This window comes from Pocillopora verrucosa, chromosome 5 (genome assembly GCF_036669915.1).
Source record: "Pocillopora verrucosa isolate sample1 chromosome 5, ASM3666991v2, whole genome shotgun sequence".
NCBI classification, from domain to species: Eukaryota; Metazoa; Cnidaria; class Anthozoa; order Scleractinia; family Pocilloporidae; genus Pocillopora; species Pocillopora verrucosa.
In genome coordinates, this window is record NC_089316.1 from 21,718,742 (window position 1) to 21,746,422 (window position 27,681).

At 37.6% G+C, this 27,681-nt stretch overlaps 2 protein-coding genes across 2 annotated transcripts; both read right to left on the reverse strand.

Moving 5' to 3' along the window:
- Positions 1-635: 635 nt before the first annotated feature.
- LOC131781718 (uncharacterized) lies at positions 636-11,809 on the reverse strand. Its single transcript, XM_059098433.2, has 7 exons — positions 11,505-11,809; positions 10,335-10,362; positions 8,088-8,195; positions 6,679-6,778; positions 6,355-6,423; positions 4,665-5,314; positions 636-3,058 (listed from the first exon to the last, which is right to left on the reverse strand). Exons 1-7 carry the CDS (start codon positions 11,727-11,729, stop codon positions 2,988-2,990), a joined length of 1,251 nt encoding a protein of 416 aa, XP_058954416.2. The 5' UTR covers positions 11,730-11,809; the 3' UTR covers positions 636-2,987.
- Positions 11,810-15,676: 3,867 nt separating this feature from the next.
- LOC131781713 (melatonin receptor type 1B-B-like) lies at positions 15,677-16,699 on the reverse strand. The gene has a single exon (XM_059098427.2). The coding sequence runs from the start codon at positions 16,697-16,699 to the stop codon at positions 15,677-15,679; it is 1,023 nt and encodes a 340-aa protein (XP_058954410.2).
- Between the last annotated feature and the right edge of the window lie 10,982 nt (positions 16,700-27,681).

Here is a 27,681-nt window from a genome sequence, read left to right on the forward strand (position 1 = left end):
CTCATGTTGGTTCGAGGTTTGCGGAAATGTTGCTTTGACGCATACCTCGTAATGAGTTTATGGCGACAAGCTGGCGAGATTAAAAATGTCATCAATAACTCTTGGTAGAGCAAAGGGGGATATTAAGAGACTGTTAAATGTCAACTTACAATGGATTCAGAGGTAGTCATCATCCAGTAACTACGTTATCGACCTTGGCTAACCTTCACCTTCCGTTAAAGTTGGGTAACATTTTAACCTTACGAAAGAGAAGCATCGTCATGTGTGACCAGAAAAAAATTTCAGCTTTCCAAGGAAAACTGTGGCTTCGTTGTAGAGGCTTTAACCTGTGCAAGGAGAATATTTCCAATTGTAATTGGAGAGATGACAACGATACAGATTAAATAACGTAATAGGAGATTTTTTCTCTCAAAAAAAAATCTTGAAAAACGTTATTGAAAGATTAATTAATGAAAGGAAGGATTTCAGAGTTTACCATAGTCTTACTAGTTATAACTGCGTAGAAATTAAACATGTGAAAAATTTTGCCAGGAGTACACAACGCCCTCTTCGAAAGTCTCTCGAGACATTCATTTAGATCAAATAACCAACCAAAAAAAAGAAACCTCAAATAACCAAAAATTGACACCAGCAAATGAAACGCGTAACCGTATTTTTATTTCAAGTTTTAAATCTTGAAATGAGATTGTCACATTCACGTGCAAACATTACTCTTTTGCAATATTTTCTGGAAATTCCAGCTTACGATATTGGGTAGCCTGTGCATAACAGTTTCACAGGAATGTAATAGTAGACAGGTGGACCGAATATCGGACGTAGAATTTGCATACATTAGATTTTAACCCTTGCAGATCCATGGCTTTGTATAGAGAAAAATTCGTGCTTTATAGCACAAATGACTGCTAAAAAATTTACGAAAAAAAGATTCTGTCAATGACTTATCATTATAAAATTATCCAAAACTAATTATGTTACAATTTAATATCTGCCATGATTCAACGCTTTTTAGCATGCTCACAAATTTTCAACCGAGCTTCCAAAATAATTCCGAAAATTAAATAAAAAAATTACATTATCTTGGAGAAATTTGTGAGAAGCGTTAGCGGAATATTCCCTGGTTTCAAAAAGAATTTATAGCTCTCTATCTAGAGAGCAGAGGTGTATAAAATTCTATCTGTGATACTTTTTTAAACGAGAGAAATAGGATCAAAGTTTCGACGCGAATTCGCTTTTAACCTTTGCAACAGCAGCCGACATTTGCTACGAATAAAACGAAAAAAAAAACAGAGAGTTTTTTACTAGAAGTTTCTCTCCATTTCTGTATCAATAAGTTTCTTGATGTGACGCAAAAAGGGCGATGAGTCAACTGTCCTTTCCACAAAGAATTCATCTGCGTTCTCCTTGCGTGTTTTTCCGCAGGTTATTCTCGCGGGGAGTCTCTTGGACCGTCTTTGAGTCATTACGGCTCTATATTCAGCCACGTTCGAAAGCGTCCAGGCAAAAGAAAGATATAATCTTCCCGACAGCAAAAGTCTCGCTACTCTAAGGGCGCACACCACAAGATAGACACCACAAGCGTCTAGTTCCAAAATAACCAAAATATGGTATGGAACAAATGTCACTACTTTGACGACAGCCGATAAATTCGCTAAAATTGTTCTTGGTAAACCATTTGACGTAACCGACGCCCAGCTACCAGAGGTCAGCGAGGTTTTACTTGTTCTAGCCAACGCGTCTAAGATGTAAACCATATCACAGAGGAATATGACCCAAACACATAACAAACTGGAGTTGTAGGTATTAATTTTCGACAAAATCCAACCGCTTAGGGCTGCATTCATCACGTAAATGTCCCATATTCGACACATAATTATGGACAGAGAAGCCATTCCTTCGGAAATCCAATTCCTTTGAAATTACGGCGGTGGTGTTCTCGGGAAAAAATTCTGAGTTGTCGAGGAAGAGAAGAACGTTGACTAAGCTGACAGCCCGTGTTTGGCTGTTATTTAATGAACATAGTCAATTCAAAATCAGCACGTGCAGACGAGATGATTTCTACGACCAAAGTCCAATCGAACCATATCACCAGCGTGGACTGCATGTTCCGCGTTTAAAAATAGTTCACATTGTTTGACAATCTCAGGGACGCGCGATGAAGAGAAATGAAGTTATTCAATCAACGAAGCCGGGAAACCATTTTTTTTATGGTCGTTCATAGCATTCAAAACGCTTTTAAAACATGTGACATGAAAAACGAGTGTTGCATCACCAAATTGCTGGTGTTTTAAATATTAAAGGGTAAATGCAAATGTTTTATTTGTTTTTATTCCGCAAGGGATATTAGTTTAAGATTTCGGGAAGCCCAGGATCAAAACAACACTGATAACAGCTTTTCCATTGCCTTTGTTTACAACCTGAATTATTTTTTCGACATATTGTATACTTTTTCTAAGGCTTCACAGTATCAGCTGATATTCAAAGTTCGGAATTCAAGTGATTTGGGGGCGTTCCAAGTAATCTCGTGGATTAAACTTAAGGATCAACTCGAAATAACAGCAGATCAATATATGAAAGAATCGATTCACAACCTTCAATGGAATTTTTACATATATTAAGCAAAACGAACAAAACAAATTTTTTCTAAGAATGAACCAGACAGATCTTAACATTGCCATCACCCTTAGTCGACTCTTCTGTCCGCAGTTTGTTACGTGTCACGTATTTGCGTGCAACGGCAGACGCCTTCAATATTTTAGCTTGTCACGTCCTCAGCAAGTTCAAGAGAAGAAGAGGAAGCCCGCGACCTTTTTCCTGCGACCCACGGGAAAGTTTTGAGCAGCACATCCGTTGAGAACTAATTTAACTTTCGTTAATGGAACAGTTCTCACCGTCTTAACTGGAACAAAAAACGTGTAAACATTTATTCCCTTTTGTTAACCTTCTAAGAAAAGCATAACGCCTCTTTTGCGGTAAACGGTATCCCGCCGCTAAGTGGAGTACATGAAGCTCAACATGCCTCTGCCCCTTCCAATCGGAGGAGAGCCGGCCGCCCCAATACCTAAAGAGATAACAAAGAACTTTTAGTCCATTTTATTCTTTTTTTTTTTTTTTTTAACTTTTCAACAAAGGCTAATGAGCTTTGTCTTTCACTGAGTTCAACTAACAAAGACTGGATGGCCACTGTTGCTCAAATTCTTGGAAAAGTAAACCTGCACAAATTTGATAAGGGAAATTTGAACAGAAACAGCGAAGCTCAAAGTCAAGCCGTAAGGAAATAGGTATCTATTGGTTTCTGTCAACAAAATAGGGTCAATGTTTTCAAAATTTGTTTTTTCGTTTTTGCTCTTTAGTCAGAAAAAGCAGTTATGTTTAATTTATCGAAAACAAAATTAATAAAATGTTACAAAAGAATGGCTGAAGGAATGTCTTGAGCGAGTGAAAGGTTTCATAACCGGAAAGGCGGGCTTTGGTCCGGGATCTCGATTTTGCATATTTTGTTTGCATCGTGTCTTGCAACACACAACGACGGTCAACAAAGGGAAATTTCTGTCACATTTCGCAATACGTTAAGAAACACGATTCCTCGTCCAACAGCCGAAAGGGAATGATCGCGAGAGAGCCCAGCCTGAAGAGATAGATATCAAAGTTTTTGTTTTCCCTCGCTTGCTATGCCCACTTTTCCTTCTGATTTTTGCAGAGTTACCTCTACTCAAGCCAATTAATACGTATGCTGATTTGCTGGATTTTCATAAAAATTGGCCAGAATGTTCGTGAGATATTAACGAACCAAAGTATGCAAGACTTAAACGAAAATTCCAAATATTTCTCTCGTGAAGTCCCGGAACTTGACAACAACCGAACTATTCTCTTTTGTCAAACTTCAAAATAGATTTTCTCAAGAATCATTTAAAATATCGAAAAAGCTTCACACGCTTTGTTAACCAAATATTTGCTGAGTGATACTGTTTAGTTTGTGTGGAGGTTCGTGGTGATGCAGAGGCTGGTAATTCAGTTGAGTAAATACCGTCAGCTTTATGTTTCAAGGCTCGCGCGCGCCTCTCAAAACAAAAACTTTAACAAACTATAGATTATGCTATTTCATAATCTATACTTTTTAAGCTTCACATCGATATATATACTTTTCCGTGGTTTCTGTAAAAGTAGCACGCGTAGCACGTTTTTCTCCGGAAAGCACCCTATTTTGTCGACTACACTCTTAAGCCGATTCAGTGGACTCTGGTGACCTTTCCCGCTTAACAGATCTGTTTAAGTAGAATTACGTGACTTAGGCCATAGCTATCGAAATATCTGCCTTTCTTTCGTTGATCTCTCTTGACAAAAATCATTGAATATAACACGAACGAACACTTAAAGCGTAAAAGAAGAAGTAGAACAAAGTTATGCACAAGTTCAAACAAATCACTGAGATGTTCGAGGTAAAATAATCCAACCGTCTGAAGCGCGGGAAAACGCGGGCGACCAACTCGTGATTGGTTGATAAGTTTTGCATCTGATTGGTTGAGAAGACAACGCATGTGATCAGGTCGAGATTGCTTTTGATTTCCATGCCCAACAATCATTGCTTAGGTCAAGTATATTTGTAACTACGGGCAAATGTTTCACCCTCAGTGCAAATAAATAAATAGAAATAAAAACGTCAATACCTGACGTCTTTGGAGGACTGAAGGAAACACCGCCAAAATTTTTCTTCCGAGCTTCCGCGTGGAGTCTGGCCCTACCGACTCCAGCCAAGTGGGTAGAACTCACGCCAGTGGATTTGGGCGAGGTCGGCTGTCCACGAACATTATTCATTGGGGCAAATTCTGGTTTTTCGTTTGTAACGAGTTTAAGTCTAGATTGAATTTCGTTTTCGAGTTCTTCGCTCGCATTTGTAAGCGATGAGGATGAGGATGAGGTTTTGCGTGTGTCTTGGGAGGAAAAACTTTTATTTCCGACGCCCGGTCTTTCAGAGTTACTATCACCATGAGCTAGCTGTCTTGAATATTGTTCAATTGACTTATCGCACACCACTGGATTTTCATGAAGCGATCGAGATTGCGCTTTCATATTGTCGAGACAGTGTTGAAATACTGGGTTCTTTGGGGTTGAAATACTGGTTGCCATAGGACCTCTCCGAAGCAGATCCGAATCGTGAAAAACCTGCTGTTGAGAAGAACTAACAGTCACACTTTGTTCGAGACTATGACGAAAGATGGGATTGTCTGTGCCCGAATAACGCTGTCCACGATTTTCTACCTGCGAACTTAATCCTTGGGAAGAATTGTACAATGATGATGGGAGCTGCACTTCTGAACTACAAACGAGAAAAAAGAAAAGAAAATATATATTTCAGCTGACTGAACGCAAGCAGGCTTAAACTCGACGAGCGAGTGCCCGGTTCTTTCATGCTAAAAATCATAGCCGCCATCTTTGATTTTTACAAAAGTGGAAGGCTAGGAATAGAAGGAAACTTGTACCAATGAATGGGGGGGGGGGGGGGGGGGAACGATCGAAGGAAAGAGATGAGAGAGTGTGGGCCTTTCCCCTTCTGGTTGTGTAAAATTTACCTCATACCCCCACTTGGGCTCTGTAGTATTCGAATGAGCGCCCCCTCCCCCTTCTCATTGGCTGTCAATTTTTATAGTCCCCAAGTCCCCAAGTATCAAGATCAACTGTACTCAAACAAGCTAGCCTATCATCAACATTATGAAAAGCTGGTTTCCAGCAATGGCATGAACTAACTATAAAAGTTAAAAACCACTTAAAATATACACAAGAAAAAAAGAGAAAAAAAAATATATATATATATCTGTGTACACTAATATCCATGACTTAAACTATTAATGCATTAAATATAACCCTACGAAATAACTTAAATATGTCACATTTAGTCTATGGGTTGAAATAAGTTCATCAAACGTAGACAAAGTTTTACAACTACGTATTTCAGTCGGTAAAGAATTCCAGATCTTAACACCATTATAGCTGAAACTCTTCTTTAAAAATTCAGTCTTAGGCAACGGAACGGTCAACTTATCATCAGCGTTCCCTAAATGATAATTGTTGGCCGAACACGAGTCCCTGAAAAAATTCGAAAGCCTAGCAGGAGCCAAGTCATGGAGAACCTGAAACATTTGTTTAGCCTTTCTATGAATTCTGCGTTCGCTAATAGTATGAATTCTACATTCGCCACCATTATAAGACTGCGAGTGACTCGCACTTCGCGCTGGCTTTGCGGTTGCCTTCGTTCGACTGAAAATCGCGGAAAAAAATTCGATCTGTCCTGCATGCTACTTCATCTTCATAAAACAAGATCTTATAATAAAGCAAGCAAAGTGTTTTTCGAGGTATTACCTTGAACTTCTCAATAGCGCTTCCCTTCTCATTTGTTGCTTGAATTTCTCACGTTCCTCCGGACTTAACCTAAAATAAATAAAAATACTTTTCTAAGCTTAAAAAAAGGAAAGATTAGGAACAAAATCACACGCAGAGAAGACACGGGTTTCCGGTTTCATCCCAGGGTTTCTCAGCTTCTTCCTGTTTCTCCCGCTTTTGAAAAGTATTCGTGTTTACCATTCGTCTTACAGTACATCTCAGACAGGACGCTTTCAAAATTGCTGGAAAACTGTTATAGCGCGAAGAACACTTGTCATTTAAAAACCTTTCAATGGTACAAACCTTTGAATATCAGTAACTGCTGTGGAGTCAGACGATTGAAACGACTCATTCTTAGGAAGGATTCTGTCGACTCTGTGAAACAGTTGACTATGATCTGCCTCTAGAGATTTTAGAAAAACAAGCCATGTTACAGTGTTATTTATCAACTCTAAATTGTCATGGGTGATTTACAAACATCAACCTTCCCCCTACAATAACAACACATTGTTCGGTTAGCAGGTGATGAGAAGAGACAAACTCATCAGCTGTAAGCACGGGCTTGCATTCTGATATATTTTCAAAACACTAATTAAAATCCTCTTTGCTAGTGTAGAGAAAGAGGTGTTGAAATCTGTTAACGGATAGCAAGTGCATATCAAGAGATATCAGCAAAATTGTATTGTAAAATCATTCTTAACTCTTTAAATCCTAGGAGTGATCAGCATCTTATTTCTCCTTACAGTAATACTGCTGAATCATTCCTTAACCCTTTAACGCCCAAGATCTGATTAATAATTCTGCTTATTGTCTGCCATACAATTCCTGTGATGCTAGTACTGAGAATTTGGTACTGGATAAACAAGAAAATCCTCAAACTTACATTTTTCCAAAGTCTCATCACCTGTCTGATTGATATTGTGATGAGAAATTCTGTCTTGGTCACTCATGGGAGTTGAAGGGTTAACATCATGAGAAGACAAAATGATTGCCAACTGAAGAGGTTTTGATTGTTACACAAATTCTCCTTGTCGGTACCAAAGGACAGAGAGGATTATGGAGAATATGGCTTCTGATGTTAGCAAGTAAAGGGTTAAACCCGTCAAGGTTTAGAAGTCTAGATATGACCCTTGCTCCTTGATCCTTGATCCTTGATCCTTGATATTGCTGAAAAGAAGCCTGTTAACCCTTTAACTCCCAAGATCTGATGCCAATTCTCCCCTCTAGCTGCTTAGGACATTTCCTTGTAAATAAGTTACAAGAATTTGGTGGTAGATCAAGATGACAACTTCTAACTGATAAGTTTGAGTATTCTCATGACTTTCTTGCTGGATAATGTTTAGATGTTACAGGGAAAAGCTACATGTTAATCACTTTTGGGAGTTAAAGGATTAAAAACTCAGGTTTGGACGGGATTTGAGCCAGTGCCACTCTGATACTAGATGGGTGATACCACTAACTGAGGTTCAAAGCCACATGCTAGGAACATGGTAAATTTATCGTCTTGTTAAAAATCATTTCTAAGTTTTTTCAAGTAATGCACTCTCTCCTGTAACAATGGTTGTCACTGGAAAGAGATCACATTGACTGATGAAACAAAACAGTACTATTGAAGTAGACTATATAACATCTCAATGATTTCAACACACTTCAGAGGTAATATGTAAATAATTCACATATAATCAACTCAATAGACAAAGTAATCTAATTACCCTGATCATCCCAGTTTTCAGTTGATGGTTGCAATTCTTCTGTTCTGTGGTAACTTGGCACTGAAGTGTTGCCTTTGAAGTAAAAACCATCATCATCTTTTTCACTTCCTACATGTAACAGACAAATTAGAAAAAAAGGGTAAGTCTCTTGACCCTTTAACTCCCAAGATCTGATTGTTCATTCGCCCTTCCAGCTGCTACACATTTCCTTGTTAACTGGTTATGAGAATTTGGTGTTAGTTTACAACAACAACTCAACTTTTTAAGTTTGAGTATTTTCACCATCTGTTTGCTGGATAATGTATGAATATTATAGGAAGAATTTGCATTTTTATCACTTCCAGAAGTTAAAGGGTTCAGTGCTGCATTGATGGGAGGTATTTCAGAATAATTTGGTGTTAACAACTGAATTAACAAAGTAATTTGGACATTGTAGAGATATTCTAAAGCTTATTTTTCAAGCGTTAGCCCTTCATCAAAGCAGAATGTTACATATTACAACTCTCTCAATATCCGCCACTCATTTCTGCAGCTTTCCAGGCCCCCAGCACATTTGAGGAAGTCTTACTGTCAGAATATTAAATTTTATTTCACTTAACCCTTTACAACCTAACATCAGTATGAATATTCTCCTTACTGTTCTTTAGACATTTCCTAAGGTGCTGACAAGGAGAATTTGATTACCAATCAATTACTTCTCTCGTTGGTGATCATTTCCTTTACTCTCATGACCTTAATGTTTGATTCAGGGATAATATTGTAAGGAGAAATTAGATGCTGGTCACTCTTAAAGTTTTAAGGGTTAAACTATCTATTACACATGTTCCTTTATATGGCTTGTTAACAAGTGTTCTTAATCAAAAACACTTAATGTCATTTCATAACCCATAGCTTACCAAAACCAGTATAGTTTAATACAGTAATAAAATATTATCTGAACACTGTTTGAAGAGGTTCTCTTATAAAAAACTCAGTCATGTAAAATATTTGGCCTTCTCACTCATCACACATAATATCCAGTTTTTCATATTTGCGCAAAATTCCGAATGATCATGTTCCACTTCAAAATAATAAACCAAATTCACAAATTGATATTTTCACTTTTTCAAACTTGTTTATAATGACAGCTCATTTCATTTGCTCAAGAACCATGAGTGGTTTGTCTAATGAATAATTTATTGACTATATGAAGTTTGCACATTTGTCATTACCTAACCACAGCCATTCAAGAAAAATATGTACTCATTTTCAAAACAATGAAATAGGAGGAAATTCATCATGCAAAACAAATTGGTTCACGATTCACATTTATTTCAGTTCTTCATTCATGAGTCATGCTTCAATAAAAAAATCAGTTGCCATGGACATGAAAAAGATCTTATAATCTTTAATCAGGATTAACAAATAAAAAATAATTTAAATCATGATTCACAAGAAAAAAAAAGTTGCCCAATCATGCTTTTTGTAAAAAGTATAGGGAACCTTCTCTGTAGGAAGAAGTGTCTGGGGGTGGGGGATTACTATATTACTTTTTCCCCTGGTGAGGATGCTAGTCCATAACAGCATTAGCTGTTAGGTTTCTGTGACCATTCTTTGATACCCAATTATACTTTTGGACACAGTTGTTCGTAAGGTGGATGATGCTGGATAAATCTCTATTCAATGGATGGTGCAGCACACTCTGTTAATACTTATCAACAGGATAACATTTGAACCATTTGCAAATGTTTTCTGTCCTTTGAACAACTTGGCTCTTGGCAGAGAGATGCCTGGTGGGGTTTATGTTTCTTGCCTGTGAACACCACACAATGACCTTGCTAGGTCTCAAAGCCAGACCTCCCCATCCAGAGTCCATTGTGCAGACAGTTAGGCCAGTATTAACCCTTTGACAAGCATCTAATTTCTCCTTACAATATCGTTAATGAATCACACAGTAAGGTCATGATAGTGAAGGAAATGATCATCAACGAAAGAAGCTCCTGATTGTAAAACAAATTCTCCTTGTCAGCACCTTAGGAAATGTATAGAGAGCATTAAGGAGAATATGCATACTGATGTTAGGGTGTAAAGGGTTAAGATTAGTCCTGTAACTAAACAGGCTTTGCGAGGTATAAAACTACAACACATGGAAAGGAAATAATCCAAATGATACACATCTGTTGTTGGAAAATGCTGAGAATTGATCCATGAATGTTGTCCATGGAAAATAAGTAAAAATTAATTTTCCAAACAAAATTCATTCCTTACCTTTATAATTATACTGCTCAATGGTAGACTAGAAGAATAAAAAAATGAATATCAGGTTGGTTACTTTACATCTGTTAGATAATTTCTCAGTTGCAAGGGGTGGAGGGAGGGGGGGGGTTCTTTGGGGGGTTCTTGGTGACCAGGTACTGCACCAAATATTTATATTTGCATCATGTTCAAGAAGCATTGCAAATTCCAAATGATTTCTGGTTCAAATCATGTTCCCTTGAAATGAGAAAGTGTCAATAGCTTAAAATACAAAGTTTTAGTTGTAATTTCTCTCACACAAAAAATGAAGAATGCTCTGACCATAAAAAGATTGGCACTTTGACCCAAAAATTAAATCATCATGAAAGTTGGAGAAATAGTGTTGTAAATACTATGATAAGAGGTTCTCTCCATTTTCAGGCTTTTCCAGAAGCCCACTAATTCACTCCTTGTGTACAATGCACAGGAATAAAGAGAGTAAGATTCTAAAGAAACTGTGGTGCAGCTTCAGTGGGAGAGTATAACAGGGTAATTTAGTTTTATCAACTAAGTTGATACCATAAATTGGTCACCATAAAGAGTTTCAAAGCTCTCGTTTTGAGCTTTAGCCCTTTGTCAATCATTCTGGCAAAGAGTTAACATTTGAAACATCAGCTTTGAAACCCTTTACGGAGGTAAATTTATGTTATCAACAAACTTGATAATACTAAATTAAATTGCACAGGCTTTGGTACCCTGCATCACTACTGGTTACACAGCAAAGGCTGATTTGTGATATTTAAAACCCTTTTATCCACAATTAAACTTGTTTGGAATAGAAGCTTGTAACTCCGCTGCCAATATGACGACGGAAAATCATATCAAAGAGCAGGTAAGTATTATTTTTGTTAAAACTTAAAATACAGCTCCCAAATAAAGTAAATGTAAAAATTATTTCACAAACTCCTAAAATATTTAAACAAAATGACATGACATTGTGCAGTTTAGGAGACAAACTTAGGAAAAACTAACAATGATAACTTCACGCTTAAAGCAATTTTCTCAACAGTAATCACGAAAGAAGGATTTCTCCATAAGTTGAGAGAATCTGCCATAGAGATCTTAAGAATTAACCGATTCAAATATCAACTCGAAGACGAAAAAGCATGCAAATAGAAATTTAAACTGGATTATTCCACTTACTCTATCGGGACACCGGCTTACATGATGTCTAACATCATGCCTTAGCATGACATGTTTAGCGTTGAAAGGACAGTTAACAAAGTCTTTATCGGGATGATTCTGCCTGCACTTCATCAGATGGTGTTGAAATCTCCTTGCTTTTATTCTGTGAGCTTCGTCGTACGGACAAATCATTAGTGTATCTGGATCCCAGCGAGACCAATCCTCTGGAGCAGACCAAGACATCTGTGGTTTCTATTTTGCTAAAGAACAATAACAAAAGGATTTTGTAACAAAGACGCGAACGAATGATCCGAAAATGTATTGCAGAAATAGATACCGCTCGAAGGTCAGCGGAATCAATAATATATATATCTAAAATTTCATCGTGTAATCTTCACAAAAAGTGTTAGCGTACCCAGTCTTCCGAGCGTACCCAGCGTTTCCAAGTGAAGGGACATATACTAACTAAAGTGGGTAGTTTCTAAAAATTGGGACGAATTTCGGCAAAGTGGACCTTTTTGAAGATCTCAAGCCCTCCCAGCAGATAGATTCTTCCTACGGGTCTCTCTTCTTACCATCACATGGGACCAAGGCTACCTCATGGATGCCGATATTAAATTCAATTTGTTATTATTATTTATTTTATTTCCATTTACTTTTCCGAAATCGTAATTTTAAGTATGTCGTACATTTGTTTTGAAAACTCTTTCCACAACTTCTTCAAGATACATGAACAACTTTAACAGTTTGGGTTTTTAGACTTTCAAAAGTCACTCATTCCGACAAAAAGCGAACGCTCGAAACGTCAGCTCTTGGCCATTCATGACGAGCTTTGCTCAAGAAAAGAATTCTCACCAGGGATGCGTAAAATGATCCATAGGCTTGTCAAAGTAAAGCGAGAGGGCTCAATTAGCAAGTGAAAGCGAGGTGTTTGGCTTCGAGCGTGAAATTAATTGACGTTAACAATTAAAATGTAAACAGGCGCGAGGATCACTTATCCCGCGAAATTCTGTGCGAAGGTACGAGTATATTCGGCGGTATCTGCGAAAAGGGGCCATCGTTCTTTCCTTAAGGTAAGGTCTTAACTGTGTAAAACTTCGCGAGGAAGAAATTCTACTCGCTGGCCTGTCCAATTTGGCTTTTAGATAAGGTTGTATGCCTGATAATTTCTGTCTAGAGCTATATGATGACGCGCGATAAATCTCGCTGCTTAATAACCTTTAAGTCGAAAATGATGATGCCCAAACCATTTAATCAGCAAAGCAAGGTTTACCTTTACTTCTGTGCTTTCGAAGCAAGAGAAGGAATTATTTCTGTGATAGTTAGGTGACAGATGCTTAAAATCACATGGTGTATTATCAAACTGTTGAAACCTAACATGAGCAAGATGAACTAATTATGGAATGAACCCTGACATCACAGCTCAAATATTCCTTCCCTATAAGATGACGCGCTCTTGGCAGGTTAGTGTGTTTTCTTACTAATCGTACTGTACTATTTCGCAGTTTCGAAAGTAGAATCCTGAAGATACTCTCGTTCTTTTGTTATTTCTCGTGTAATCAGACTTATCTCCGTGAGGGAAGAACCTTCATTTTTTAATTTTTTTCCCGGTTTTGTCATTCGTATGTGAGCTGTTGTTATCTGAAGGCAGAACCTTTCCTTTTTTTTTCACCTGGTTCTGTCTCTCTTGGGTAGTCAGTTCTGTTTGGGCTGTTGTTATCTGAAGGCAGAACCTTTCCCTTTTTTTCATCTGGTTCTGTCTCTCTTGGGTAGTCAGTCCTATTTGGGCTGTTGTTATCTGAAGGCAGAACCTTTCCCTTTTTTTCACCTGGTTCTGTCTCTCTTGGGTAGTCAGTCCTGTTTGGGCTGTTGTTATCTGAAGGCAGAACCTTTCCCTTTTTTTCACCTGGTTCTGTTTCTCTTGGGTAGTCAGTTCTGTTTGGGCTGTTGTTATCTGAAGGCAGAACCTTTCCTTTTTTTTCCACCTGGCTCTGTCTCTCTTGGGTAGTCAGTCCTATTTGGGCTGTTGTTATCTGAAGGCAGAACCTTTCCCTTTTTTTTCACCTGGTTCTGTCCCTCTTGGGTAGTCAGTCCTATTTGGGCTGTTGTTATCTGAAGGCAGAACCTTTCCCTTTTTTTTTACCTGGTTCTGTCTCTCTTGGGTAGTCAGTCCTGTTTGGGCTGTTGTTATCTGAAGGCAGAACCTTCCCTTTTTTTCACCTGGCTCTGTCTCTCTTGGGTAGTCAGTCCTATTTGGGCTGTTATTATCTGAAGGCAGAACCTTTCCCTTTTTTTCACCTGGTTCTGTCTCTCTTGGGTAGTCAGTCCTGTTTGGGCTGTTGTTATCTGAAGGCAGAACCTTTCCCTTTTTTTCACCTGGTTCTGTCTCTCTTGGGTAGTCAGTCCTGTTTGGGCTGTTGTTATCTGAAGGCAGAACCTTTCCTTTTTTTTTCACCTGGTTCTGTCCCTCTTGGGTAGTCAGTCCTGTTTGGGCTGTTGTTATCTGAAGGCAGAACCTTTCCCTTTTTTTTCACCTGGTTCTGTCTCTCTTGGGTAGTCAGTCCTATTTGGGCTTTTGTTATCTGAAGGCAAAATCTTTCCTTTTTTTTATTTGGTTCTGTCTCTCTTTGGGAGTTGTTTCATATTAGACTGTGCGTTTTCATCTTATGACAAACTAATTTTGAATTGCGACATAATTAAATTTACTTGTCTTGATTTTTTTTCCTTTGCAGATTTAATTGAACGTTAACCGCGAAAAGCCATGATGAAAAAGCAATTGTTGTTTTAATAGAAAAAGATAGTTTTCCTGTTTAGATGACCAACCAACCTTAACTTAATTACACATCATAAGTGCACGTTCCGTTGACTGGTAATTTTTACGTCGATGTTGTGTTTGCCTTGGTGGTGTCTGTCCTCAAATCCCGTGATTTTTCAATTAAAAATAAATAACGAATTTAGGAATAAAATTACCAAAGAGTAAAATACCTCTTCACGTAACGTATTAAATTGCATTTACATTTCCAACTCTTGCTTCAGACACGAGTAAAATACCTCTTCACGTAACGTATTAAATTGCATTTACATTTCCAACTCTTGCTTCAGACACGAGATGTAAAATCGGTCGTAGATTGTAAAAGAGATTTGTGAGTAAAGAACTTTTTCTACTTGTCTTTGTTTATTTTCTCGCAGCCTTATACATGAGGTTCGCTGTGTTCGCAGTGGTGCGCCAGGAAACCCCAGCAGGAAAAATTTTTTTAAAGATTTTACTCCTTTAATGATCTCTTTAAAGTATATTACTTCCTTAGCATTTAGCCAATTATATGGTGCCGGCGGAGGGTACAAAAAAACTCCATTATATATTTCTTTACAGGCCAATATTATCGGAAAAAACCCAAACAAACAAACAAAATGAGTTCTGTTGCGCTGTGTGATCCATGAGTGTTCTCATCGCGGTTAGGGCTTGCTGTTGTTTGCGGTATTATTTTCCGGAGTGGACATACCATTACTACATTTTTGTTAGCGTTTAAAAATCGGAAATACATGGTTTTGGTAAAAAACCTTAATCTTCTTCAACTCTTAACGACTGTCGAGTTGTGTGTATCAATAGAGTGGGTCAGCAAATTTGCATTCTATGTTGCGCAAGGGGCAAGAGAAAATGGTTGACTCCCCGCGAGTGAAGCTGACGCTCTAGGTCGATGTCGATCCGTTACTATCCTTTGTAAACAAAATTTCGATCATGGAGTTAAATTATAAAATTACTTTGGCTTACATTGTACGCTTTAAAGTAAACTTGAGTTGTTAGATCCACGCGAGGGTTTAACCTTGAAAAATGCGATCACGCGAGTGGAGCTGACATTAACGCTTGTCCCTATCTGGAAAACATTCGTATTGTGACAAGAAGGGTCTGCTTTAAGGTTTTGGGTTACTCTCTTCATGCAATTTGGACGCCGAAAAGTGCCAAAAAAGTAATTACTGAAAATTCATCCGCAACACCTCGCTCGTTCTGTGGGCGCGAAGTCAGTTCTTCTCTTACAGTTAATAATTGCCAGGTGGATCTCAGATCCGCCTCAGCCTCATTTGCAAAAATTCTTTTGGTGAGCAAAGCTCGTCATGTAATTATTTACTGAGTTCATGAAACTAAATTATCCCCACTAATGCAGCACCACAGTTGGAAAATTTATCCCCTTTAATCAATTTTCAACTGGGGCGCGCACTTCCGGATCTTGACTGGTTCTTTCTAATGAAATTCCCAGTTGATTAAGAGTAACAGCTCTGGCTTGCCCGGCTGTTTTGACGGGTATGATCCGTTCCACTCTATCAAGGCACAGCAAACGTTTATACTCCTGTCTAAGATTTCTGTTCATGGCTCCATAAATAACAGGGTTGACAGAACTTGACATAGTTGCTGAGATTGAATAAAACAAGTACACCTGCCTGGGTTGATTGGAACCATTTTGAACAAAGTCAATAGCTTCAATAACAATTACAGGCGAGAAACAGAGGATACTCCCGAGTACCATGACCAAGAGAATTCTGGAGACTTTTATTTCTTCCACATTTACTCTGGTATAGACTCCGTTAGATTTTTTGTGCGCGCGCACCGCCCGAAATATCCTAAAACTACAGTAAGATAAAACACTCATAGAAACGCCGCCAAAAATCGAAATTAAAGTTATAAAAAATGGTTCTTTGCCGTCTTGGTTATAAAATATTTTTCCTGGATGAAAGCTGTACATATGCCCGGCAGCAACGTAAGGCAACTGCACCAATAGAGCAATCAACCATGCAGCCATGATCATTGCTGAGGTCCTCCGCGCCGTAAAAAGTCGGCGGCAATCGTTTGGTTTCACGATACGGTAAAATCTGTTGAGCGACATCAGAGCAAGAGACTCAGTAGAGGCGAAGGCAACGGCGCTACCAAAATATCCTTGGAATTGACACATCGTATGATCGAAAGACCATTCACTTTTTACCAAGACTGATGCGTTTAAAGGGATGGCAGGTGTCACCATTAATATGTCTGATAACGCCAACGACACGATGAATTTGTTTGGAATTGTTCGTAGTCTGGGTGATCGTAGAACAACTACTAACGTCAGCATGTTTCCGAGAAATGCCACTATTGTGACCAAAAGCATCACGACGATTTCTATTACAATAAGATATGTGTCCCTTGACTTTAGATCGCGGTCAAGTCTTTCCAAGTTATCCATTTTTTACGTATGCGTAAATGGCATTCAACGCCCTTTTTGTACCTAGACTCCAAGTATCAATTCCTCACCTGACGTCAATGTAATATGACTATCATACAAAATGAAGGAGAGTCGAGAGGCGAAGGAACAATAAGATGAATAAATCTCATCGAGGGAACTTCATAACTTAAAAGGATCTTAGGGTTGTCTCCTATCTTTCAGATTGATTAAACGAGAGAACAGGAAGGCGACTTTACTTATGATGACAGACTGTTTGACGAACATGCCACTTGGTGATATAAAGAGGATTCGGATTAAAGTAAATATAACCTTTTTTTTTTATTCGTAGACCCATCCACGAATTAGCAATCTCTGTTAATCTGTTTACAGGCATCGACATTACTGATACTAGTAGTATGTACTGAACGCTTGTCAGCTATATTGATAATTGTACTCCACTGGATAGGCGGCGAAATCCGTTTATTTGTCTTTTTTTTCGTCCTCATTACTCTCGATTTAATCAAATTCAACCATGAAAACCGATATCACTAAAAAGGAGTTACATCTTTTGCATTTGTTTTCGACTCAAAAGTAAGTATAAATATCATTGTGTGATCTGAGGCAGATATTTTAATTGCAGTTTACTAATTGGAACAAGGAAAAAGAAAAGAGGCTAGTGTATCTTTATTAAAGTTAAATGATGGGGAGACTGAAAACAAAGTCCAAAAGTTATGGCAAGAATATAAGCCAATTTCTTAATAGTAAATTTGTCGCTTCAGTTTTCTACCCGCTGAATTATTTTGCGAAAGTGAATAAAGTAAGAATTCGTTCCCATTTGAATATTTTATTCATTTTGAACTATTAACTAACAGCTTGGCCAGGCAAAAACGATTCGTTAGACATATGTTCTCAAACGCACCAACAAGCTGAATGATTAATTTCCATCGTATTCGAACGGTTCTCTTTAATGAAATCATTCCTTTGTTATAATTTTCATGTTTTGTTTTCATCCATTTCTTTTGTGTATAAAATGCGAGCAGCTGCGTAGCCCAGTCACCTAGAAGCTGGGAGTCCCAAACCCTAATGACACAGAAATTTCCCAGTTATTTTTCTTGCAGTTACCAGAATCAGCCATCAGTATTCTCAACATCCCTCCCATCTGTTCCATGCTACACTCTTTTTTCCTGTGTTTCAAAATTTTGAAAATATCTTACCGTTTAATCAATAGCATGTTATGCAACCCACGAGTTGAGATGAAAATCATGGGTTAATGTATATCAAATACGCTTTTCAGTTTGTGTCGTCACCAGACATGGCGCAAGATAATTTTCTTCTATCGAAATAAATTTTCATCTCTGATATGGGCTTTGTACCTTCAAAATTCTATATCTGTTGTATTATTCTTGCACAAAGTAAATCATTTACAACTACGATTGTAAAATTTGCGCTTGTTGTGGTTTTCATGTGTTGTAAAACTTATATCTTTCTCACTGCAGATGTACTTAAAGGGAGCTTCTACTCGATCTTGCATTTATACCTTTACGTCTTTTTCTTGACTTGTAAGATGTTAAACTAATTTCTAAGTATGATAAATATTCAGGCCATGAAAAGAATCAGTTCTAAATGTATTTCATTTGCACAATTCGCCAAGTTTTCAACGAGCTGCGTCAAATTTAAGAAGATTCAGTAGTCAGTTATCTCGGGAGCTGAAAGAAGATCAGGACACCCCAACCTAAAGCCGGAGAGTGTCGCTAAACTGTAAAGTCGAAGTCCTCGATGTAACGATAGCACTCGTCGTACAAATACAGCTTATTTGATGCCTTCGTTGTTTAGTCAGCACTATATAGCTTTATAATTATTTAGCGAAATGTTCATCCTTCTTCTGATTTCTCTCCAGTGGATTGAATTTCTGGATGGAAAACTTCGACATTGAATTCTAAAACGCAGCAAGAGAGTCCCTTCAAGTTTTTTGCTTCGAAGGTTTTAATGAAGCTCAGTTCATCAGGATCAATGGCAGTGTCTGAAGTATTTTTTTTTTTGGCAACTGCTGCTGCCAAATAATACAGAATTGATGTGATTTTCATTTTAAAGGCTTTATATTTAACATAAAAGGATGAAGTTGAGCTCCAAATAAATAACTCGACTTTGGTAAATTGAAAATTTAGAGCAATGAATGGTTTATAAATTAGACAGTTAAGGAGTTATATAGCCACGCCGATTAATTGAACTGGTTAAAAATATCAGGAATAGTCGAGTCATACTTGAAATGGTACAGTCTAAAGTAACAATTTATGTAGCTCACATTGAACTGAACAAACCTCTATGGCAATTAGTGTAATATCCTCGGTAAAAATGACAAATGTAAGCCTTAAATATTCAGTGTAATGTGAAATGATTCGGCGCCAAGCCAAACACGTAAGCTTAATAAATAGGGGGTTAACTTTCTAAAGAAACTGAGGTGCTGCGTCGGTGGAAGAGTATAACAAGGGGACTTAGTCTTGTTAACTGAACTGATGACGTTAATTGGCCACCATAAAGAGTTTCAAAGCGTTTCGAACGTTAACCCTTTGTCAGAGCGATTGGATAAGTTGCAGTTCTTTGTTTGGACACCAAACAGTTCAGCGACACATTGAATAATGTAACTTAACGGCAAACGCTTAGGTGTTTTGTTTTGTGTTTCTTTGTAAATCTATTTCGAGCTATCAGCATTCGCTTTCTTTGCAACTTACACCAGAACATAGCACGGCAGGCTTGCTCAGGCTGGTAACGTCTGAGCCGTTATGTTGCTTCTTCAAGTCATAAAAATCATCAACACCTCTTGAGTTCTAAGGACTGTTTGTAGCAATTCCCTCTTTCACAGACATAAAAGACAGTTCTCTCAACTGTTTAACCATATTTCAAAAATGGTCAACAATGGTCCCGTTTATAAAATTACTAGAGGAGTAAATCCAATTAAGAAATGAAAGCACGAAAGCATTCTACAACCAAAGTTGTTGCTTCTGTTAGCCTCTTTACTATCAGTATCTTTATTTTGCTTGAGCTAGCTGAAAGGGCCTTCTCATGTTGCTTAACAGCCATCAAATCTCTCTTCACGGAACATCTTTATTTCTATGTCTGAAACGCCTGGAAAAAAATGTGAACCGCCCTTTTGATTTATGAAGATCACTTATATAATCAGGAGGTCGTCTGGAGTTTTACTTGGCGAAAAAAAAAAAAAGCTGTCCTCTGAAACCTTCGATGATTGAAATCTGAAAGTTAAACCTTGACAAGGAATTAGGTAATATAAGTTCAGAAGGAGTTTACTCTAATCCCTGGAACGTTTTTCTAGGCTATATACTACTGCATGAGAAAAATAGCTGTCCTATCCAAAAACTTTAACTGAGACAGAGCATCGACCCCTCGCCCTACACTCGAATTAACTGACTTCTTGCTCAGTTCATTGTAATTAAAAGTAGTGGCTGAGAAATTCTGTCTGAACAACCGTTGAGCTAAAAGCAGAATAAATGGTTAAAAATAACAGATTGAATTGATGTCATCTAGGAATCATTTGAAAAGCTTATACTTCGTGAAAGGATGCAGTTAAACTCAAAATTGATAACTCGTCTTTGGTGGATTGCAAAAGTCAAACAATGCATGGCTTTCGTTGTTCAGCTAGTACCATAGTCTTATTTAGTAAAATTTTTATCCTGCTCTTGATTTCTGTCCTATGAGTTGAATTTCTGGATGGAAAACTTCGACAAGGGATTCGAAAATGCAACAAGAGAGTCGCTTCAAGTTTTTTGCCGCTTCGAATGTTTTAATGAGCTGCAATATATTCGACCGCACTAGAAAAGTATTTATCATATCCTTAGATTCTAAATGAAAAACTCGCCTTTAAACCTTCGCTCAGCACTCAACAAAAACTGACAAACTTCTCGCTGAAGTTCAGTTCATCAGGATTACTAGCAGTTTCTGAAGAATTCTATTTGGGCAACTGCTGCTGCCAAATAATACAGAATTGATGTGATTATCATTTTAAAGGCTTTGTATTTAATGTGAAAGGATGAAGTTGAGCTCTAAACAAATAACTCGACTTTGGTGGATTCAAAATGTGAAGCAATGAATGGTTTATAAATCAGACAGTAAAGGACTTAAATGGTCACGCCGATTGAACTGGTCCAAAAATATCAGGAATAGTCAAGTATTACTTGAAATGGCATTGTCTAAGATACGATTTATGCAGTTCACATTGAACTTAACAAACCCCTATGGAAATTGGTGTAATATCCTTGATAACAGTGACAAATGCAAGTCTTAAATATTCAGTATTATGTGAAATGATTCGGTATCATGCCAAACAGATAAGCTTAATGAATAGGCGGTTAACTTTTTAAAGAAACTGTGGTGCTGCGTCGGTGGGAGAGTATAACAAGGTGATTTAGTATTGTCAACTGAGTTTATAACGTAAATTGGCCACCATACAGAGTTTCAAAGCGTTTCGAGCGTTAACCCTTCGTCAGAGCGATTGGATAAGCTTGCCTCGTAACGGTTCTTTGTTTTGACACCAAACGGTCCAGCGATACATTAAATAAAATAATATAACTTAACGGCATAATGTTAAAACACACCTGCGTCGACTTTTTTTTGTGTTTCTTTGTACATCTTTTTCGAGCTATTAGCATTCGCTTTCTTCGAAACCTACACCAGAACATAGCACGGGCTGGCTTGCTGGTAACGTCTGAGATTATGTCGCCTCCTTAAGTTACAGTAACCATCACCAAAGCCACTTAAGTTCTAAGGACGGTTTGCAATAATTCCCTCTTTAACAGAAAGAAAAGACAGTTCTCTCAACTGTTCAGCCATATTAAACAACTGATATAGTGTCCAGGGTAAAAATAATTAATTTAAAGCTCAAAGATTTTAGTATAATGTAAAATGAGTAAGTGGTATGCCAAAAAGACAAGATTTCTGAATAAAGTTAAATTCGTTGTCTCGAAACGGTTCCTAATCATGCAATTTCACGTAAAATAATGTAAAAAAAACTGCACCAGCTGATGATTTTGTCTCACGTTTCTTTCCATATCTTTCTCGTGCTAACCCTAAGAGAATGCTTTCTCAAGTTACACTAATCAGCTGCACTCGAGTATTGAGGACTTTGTTTGTTGCAAGTCCGCTCTTTAACAGACAAAGTAGATACTTGCTGTTTTGAATCATTTATTTTAGTCGACATTACCTATCGTTTTATTATCAAATGTACCTATTATTAAACGAAAAGGTGGGCTCCTCTTTCACCGAAAAATCTTCTTAGATACAAAAATAGAGTGATGCTTATGCTAAATTAATGAGCCCAGAAATTAATCTCAGTGTCAAATCTCGATCAATAAGTCAACGAACGGATCAAAACAACTTAAATACGATTCTATTCCAGTCTAAAATCTGTCAACTTGAACATGATTTTGCAACAGAGTTACGTTATTTAGGGAAACAGCTTGCAGCTTTTGGAGCTAATAATTTAATGAGCTTCACATAGAACTAGACAACCCTAGCGACAACCGGTGTAGTTTCCACGATAAAATTGACAAATTCAAGTCTTATGTAATATAGCATGTGAAATGATTTGATTTCAAGCCAAACGGACAAGCCGGCATTAGGTGTAAAAGATCAACGTATTGACACCAAACAGCTCTGCATCGTGCCAAAAAATGTAACTTAACGGCAAAAGCTTACATGAAGAGTCGGAAAATACACCAGTCGAAATTAAAGTTATAAAAAAATGGTTCTTTGCCGTCTTTTTTTTTCCTGGATGAAAGCTTTACATATGCTCAGCAGCAACGTAAGGCAACTGCACTAATAGGGCAATCAACCATGCAGCCATGATCATTGCTGAGGTCCTCCGCGCTGTGAAAATTTGACGGCAATTGTTTGGTTTCACGATGTGGTAAAATCTCTTGAGCGATATCAGGGCAAGAGACTCAGTAGAGGCGAAGGCAATTGGCGACGCTACCAAAATATCCATGGAATTTACACATCGCATGATCGAAAGCATATTCACTTTTTATCGAGACTGATGCATTTTAAGGGATCGCAGGTCTCACCATATATATGTCTGATAGCGCCAGTGACACGATGAATTTGTTCGGAATTGTTCGTAGTCTGGGTGATATTAGAAACACAACTAACGGCAGCATGTTTCCGAGAAATGCCACTATTGTGACCAAAAGCATGACGAAGGTTCCTATAACAATAAGATATGTGTCTCTTGACTTTAGATCGCGGTCAAGTCTTCTCCATTTTTTACGTATTCGTAAATGAGATTCAACGCCCTTTTTGTACCTGGACTCCAAGTATTCAATTCCTCACCTGGCGTCAATGAAATATGACTATCATACAAAATGAAGGAGAGTCGAGAGGCAAAGGGACAACAAGATGAATAAATCTCATCGAGGAAATAACTTCATAACTTAAAAAGGATATTAGGGTTATCTCCTATCTTTCAGATTGATTAAATAAGAAAACAGGAAGGCGACTTTAATTATGATGACAGACTGTTTGACAAACATGCCACTTAGTGATACTAAGAGGATTCGGGTTAATTACGCAGCAAAATAAATAGAACCTTTATTTTTAATTATTCGAAGACTCAGCCACGAATCAGCAATCTCTGTTAATCCATTTGCACGCATCGACATTAATAATACTGATAGTATGCACTTAGCGCTTGTCATCTATGTTGATAATTGTAATCCACTGCATAGGCCATAGGGGGGCGAAATTCGTTTATCTGTCTGGTAAGAACCTCGCGTTGGGCTCAGTTTTTTTTTTTCTCAGAAATATTCTCAGACGCACCAATAAGCTGAACGATTAATTTCCATCGTATTCGAACGGTTCTCTTTTATGAAATCATTCTTTTGTAATCATTTTCATGCTTTCTTTTAATCCATTTCTGCAACTATGTTGCTGGACAAGAAAACTCCTTTACTCCTTTTACTATTCTGTTGGTGAAGTCGCTTGGGTTGAAAGTTTTTGTGACTAAATCTGATCGTGTGATTACAACGATTGCGAGGCTGTCTATTGAATTCGAGAAGTTACCTGGCCCAATTACTTAGAAGCTATGAGTCCCAAACCCTAATGACACAGAAAATTTCCGGTTAGTTTTCTTGTAGCTATTAGAATCAGCCCTCAGTATCCTCAACATCCCTCCCATCTGTTCCATGCTACACTCTTTTTTCCTGTGCTTCAAAACTGTGAAAATATTTTACCGTTTAATCAATAGCATGTTATGCAACCCACGAGTTGAGATGAAAATCATGGGTTAATGTATATTAAATACGCTTTTTAGTTTGTGTCGTCACCAGACATGGCGCAAGTTATTTTCTTCTATCGAGATAAGTTTTCATCTCTAATATGGGCTTTGTACCTTCAAAATTCTATATCTGTTGTATTATTCTTGCACAAAGTAAATCATTTACAACCGACATCGTGAACTTTGCGCTTGTTACGGTTTTCGTGTGTTGGAAAACTTATATCTTTCTCTCTCGTACTGCAGATGCACTTAAAGGGAGCCTCTACTCGATCTTGCATTTATACCTTCACGTCTTTTTCTTGACTTGTAAGATGTTAAACTAATTTCTAAGTATGATAAATATTCAGGCCAGGAAAAGAATCAGTTTTAAATGTATTTCATTTGCACAATTCGCCAAGTTTTCAACAAGCTGCGTCAAATTTAAGAAGATTCAGTGGTCAGCTATCTCAGGAGCTGAAAGAAGATCAGGACACCCCAACCTAAAGCGGGAGAGTGTGGCTAAACTGTAAACTCGAAGTCCTCGATGTAATGATAGGACTCGTTTTACAAACACAGCTTATTTGATGTTTTCGGCCCTCGTTGTTTCGTCAGCACTATATAGCTTTAGAGTTATTTAGTGAAATGTTCATCCTTCCTCTGATTTCTTCAAGTTTTTTGCTTCGAAGGTTTTTATGAGCTGCAATATACTCGACCGGACTAGACAAGTATTTATCTTATCCTTAGATTCTCGATGAAAAACACACCTTTGAACCTACGCCGGAGTTCATTTCATCATGAGTAATAGCAGTGTCTGAAGTATTCTATTTGGGCGACTGCTAGTTTAATTACACTTTTGAAGTTGCACTTGTAATTAAAAGCAGTGTCTGATGTATTCTATCTGGAAAATCGTTGTGCAAAAAGCATAATAAATGCTTAAGAATAACAGATTGAATTGATGTCATCTAGGAATCATTTGAAAACCTTGTATGTATCGTCAAAGGATGCAGTTTAATTCAAAATCGATAACTCGTCTTTGGTGGATTGAAAAAGTCAAACAATGCATGGCTTTCGCTGTTTAGCCAGTACTATAGCTTTATTAAGTGAAATTTTAGTCATTCTCTTGATTTCTCTCCAATGGGTTGAACTTCTGGATGGGAAACCTCGACAAGGAATTCCAAAATGCAACAAGAAAGTCGCTTTTTTTTTTGCTTCGAAGGTTTTGATGAGCTGCAATATATTCGACCTTACTAGACAAGTACTTATCTCATCCTTAGATTCTAAATGAAAAAAAAAGGGTTTGAACCTTTCCTCAACACTCAACAAAAACTGACAAACTTCTCGCTGAAGTTCAGTTCATCAGGATTAATAGCAGTGTCTGAAGCATTCTATTTGGGCAACTGCTGCTGCCAAAACACTACAGAGTTGATGTGTTTATCACTATAAAGGATTTACATTTAACGTGAAAGGATGAAGTTAAGCTGCAAATAAATAACTCGACTTTGGTAAATTGAAAATGTGAAGGAATACCTGGTTTATAAATTAGACAGAAAAGGAGTTATGTGGTCACGCCGACTGAACTGGCCCGGAACAGGAATAGTCAAGTCTGATTTGCAAAAACGCATTGTCTAAACTAACAATTTATGCAGTTCACAATGAAGTGGACAAACCTCCATGGAAATTACTTTAATATCCTTGGTAAAAGTGACAAATGTAAGCCTTAAATATTCAGTCTAAACGTGAAATGATTTGGTTTTAAAGTCAAACACATAAGCTCAATAAATAGGGGGTTAACTTTCTTAAGAAGCTGTGGTGCTGCGTCGGTGGGAGAGTATAAGAAAGTGATTTAGTATTATCAACTGAGTTGATATTGTAAATTGGCCACCATAAAGAGTTTCAAAGCGTTTCGAGCGTTAACCCTTCGTCAGAGCGATTAGATAAGCTTGCCTCGTAACGATTCTTTGTTTTGACACCAAACAGTTCAGCGACACATTAAATGATGTAACTTAACGGCAAACGCTTAGGTGAAAAGTTAAAACTACACCTGCGTCGACTTTGTTTTGTGTTTCTTTGTACATCTTTTTCGAGCTATTAGCATTCGCTTTCTTCGAGACTTACACCAGAACATAGCACGGGCAGGCTTGCTGGTAACGTCTGAGATTATGTCGCCTCCTCAAGTTACAGTAACCATCACCAACTCCACTTGAGTTTTAAGGACGGTTTGCAGTAATTCCCTCTTTAACAAAAAGAAAAGACAGTTCTCTCAACTGTTTAGTCATATTTCAAGAATGGTCAACAATGGTCCCGTTTATAAAATTGCTAGAGGAGTAAATCCAATTAAGAAATGAAAGCACGAAAGCATTCTACAACCAAAGCTGTTGCTGTTGTTAGCCTCTTTACTATCAGTATCTTTGCTTGTACTTGAGCTAGCTAAAATGGCCTTCTCATGTTGCTTAACAGCCATCAAATCTCTCTTCACGACACATCTTCATTTCTATCTCGGAAACGCCTGAAAAATGTGAACCGCCCTTTTGATTTATGAAGATCACTTATATAATCAGGAGGTCGTCTGGAATTTTACATGGCTGGAAAAAAAAAAAGCTGTCTTCTGAAACCTTCAATGGTTGAAATCTGGAAGGTAAACTCCGACAAGGAGTTACGTAATTTGAGTTCAGAAGGAGTTTATTCGTATTCCCGCAATGTTTTCGTAAGCTACATTCTACTGCATTAGACAAATAGCTATTCTACCCAAAAATCTAACTGAGAGAGAGAGCTTCGAACCTTCGCTCTACGCTCTAAACCAACTGACTTCTTACTCAGTTCATTGTTGTTAAAAGCAGTTTCTGAAGCATTCTATCAGGACAACCGTTGGACAGAAAAAAAAAGTATAAATGGTTAAAAATAACAGATTGAATTGATTTAATCTCGGCCCCATTTGAAATATTATGAAAGGATGCAATTAAATTCAGAATGGATAACTCGTCTTTGGTGGATTGAAAAAGGCAAAGAATGTTTAATTTAGACTGGGTAACTTGGTGATATCAACTGAGTTGATAACGTAAATTAGCCACTGTGAAGAGTTACAAGGCTATTCATTTATGATTCAGACAGTTTATTAATTTGTAAAATCGCTATGGTTGAACTGGTCCAAGAACAACGTGACTGGTCAAATTACGAAGTGGCAAAGACATAATAAACAAATCAATAAAGTTGACAGCTCCACTGACAACTGATATAGTGTCCAAGGTAAAAGTGAAGAATTTAAAGCTCAAAGATTTTTTCGAATGATGTAACTGATGAATTAGTGCTATGCCAAAAAGACAATACTTCTGATTAAGGTTAAATTCGTTGTCGCCAAACGGTTTCAACATGCAGTTTCACGAAAAATAATGTAAAAAAACTGCACCAGCTGATGATTTTGTCTCGCGTTTCTCTCTATATCTTTCTCGTGCTAAGCCTGAGGGATTGCCTTCTCAAGTTACAGGAATCACCTGCACTCGAGTATTAAGGACTTTGTTTGTTGCAAGTCCGCCCTTTTAACAGACAAAGTAGACACTTACTGTTTAGAATCATTTATTTTAGTCGACATCAGCTGTCTTTTTATTATCAAATGTACCTATTATTAAATGAAAAGATGGGCTCCTCTTTCATCGGAAAAAAGAGGGAAAAAAATAGAAAATTTATAGTGCAAAGAAGAAAAGGTCTCGGTCAATTCATGGGCGAGAATCTCTCCTAATCAGTCCCC

Bases quoted from the DNA above. Each gene is read 5' to 3' on its own strand.
- LOC131781718 (XM_059098433.2), bottom strand. From the start codon at position 11,729: ATGTCTTGGTCTGCTCCAGAGGATTGGTCTCGCTGGGATCCAGATACA. The intron at 6,424-6,678 runs GTTTGTACCATT...TATTTATTTTAG, and splicing joins GCAGTTACTGATATTCAAAG to GTTAAGTCCGGAGGAACGTG. The intron at 5,315-6,354 runs GTAATACCTCGA...TCTCGTTTGTAG, and splicing joins GCGCTATTGAGAAGTTCAAG to TTCAGAAGTGCAGCTCCCAT.
- LOC131781713 (XM_059098427.2), bottom strand. From the start codon at position 16,699: ATGGATAACTTGGAAAGACTTGACCGCGATCTAAAGTCAAGGGACACA.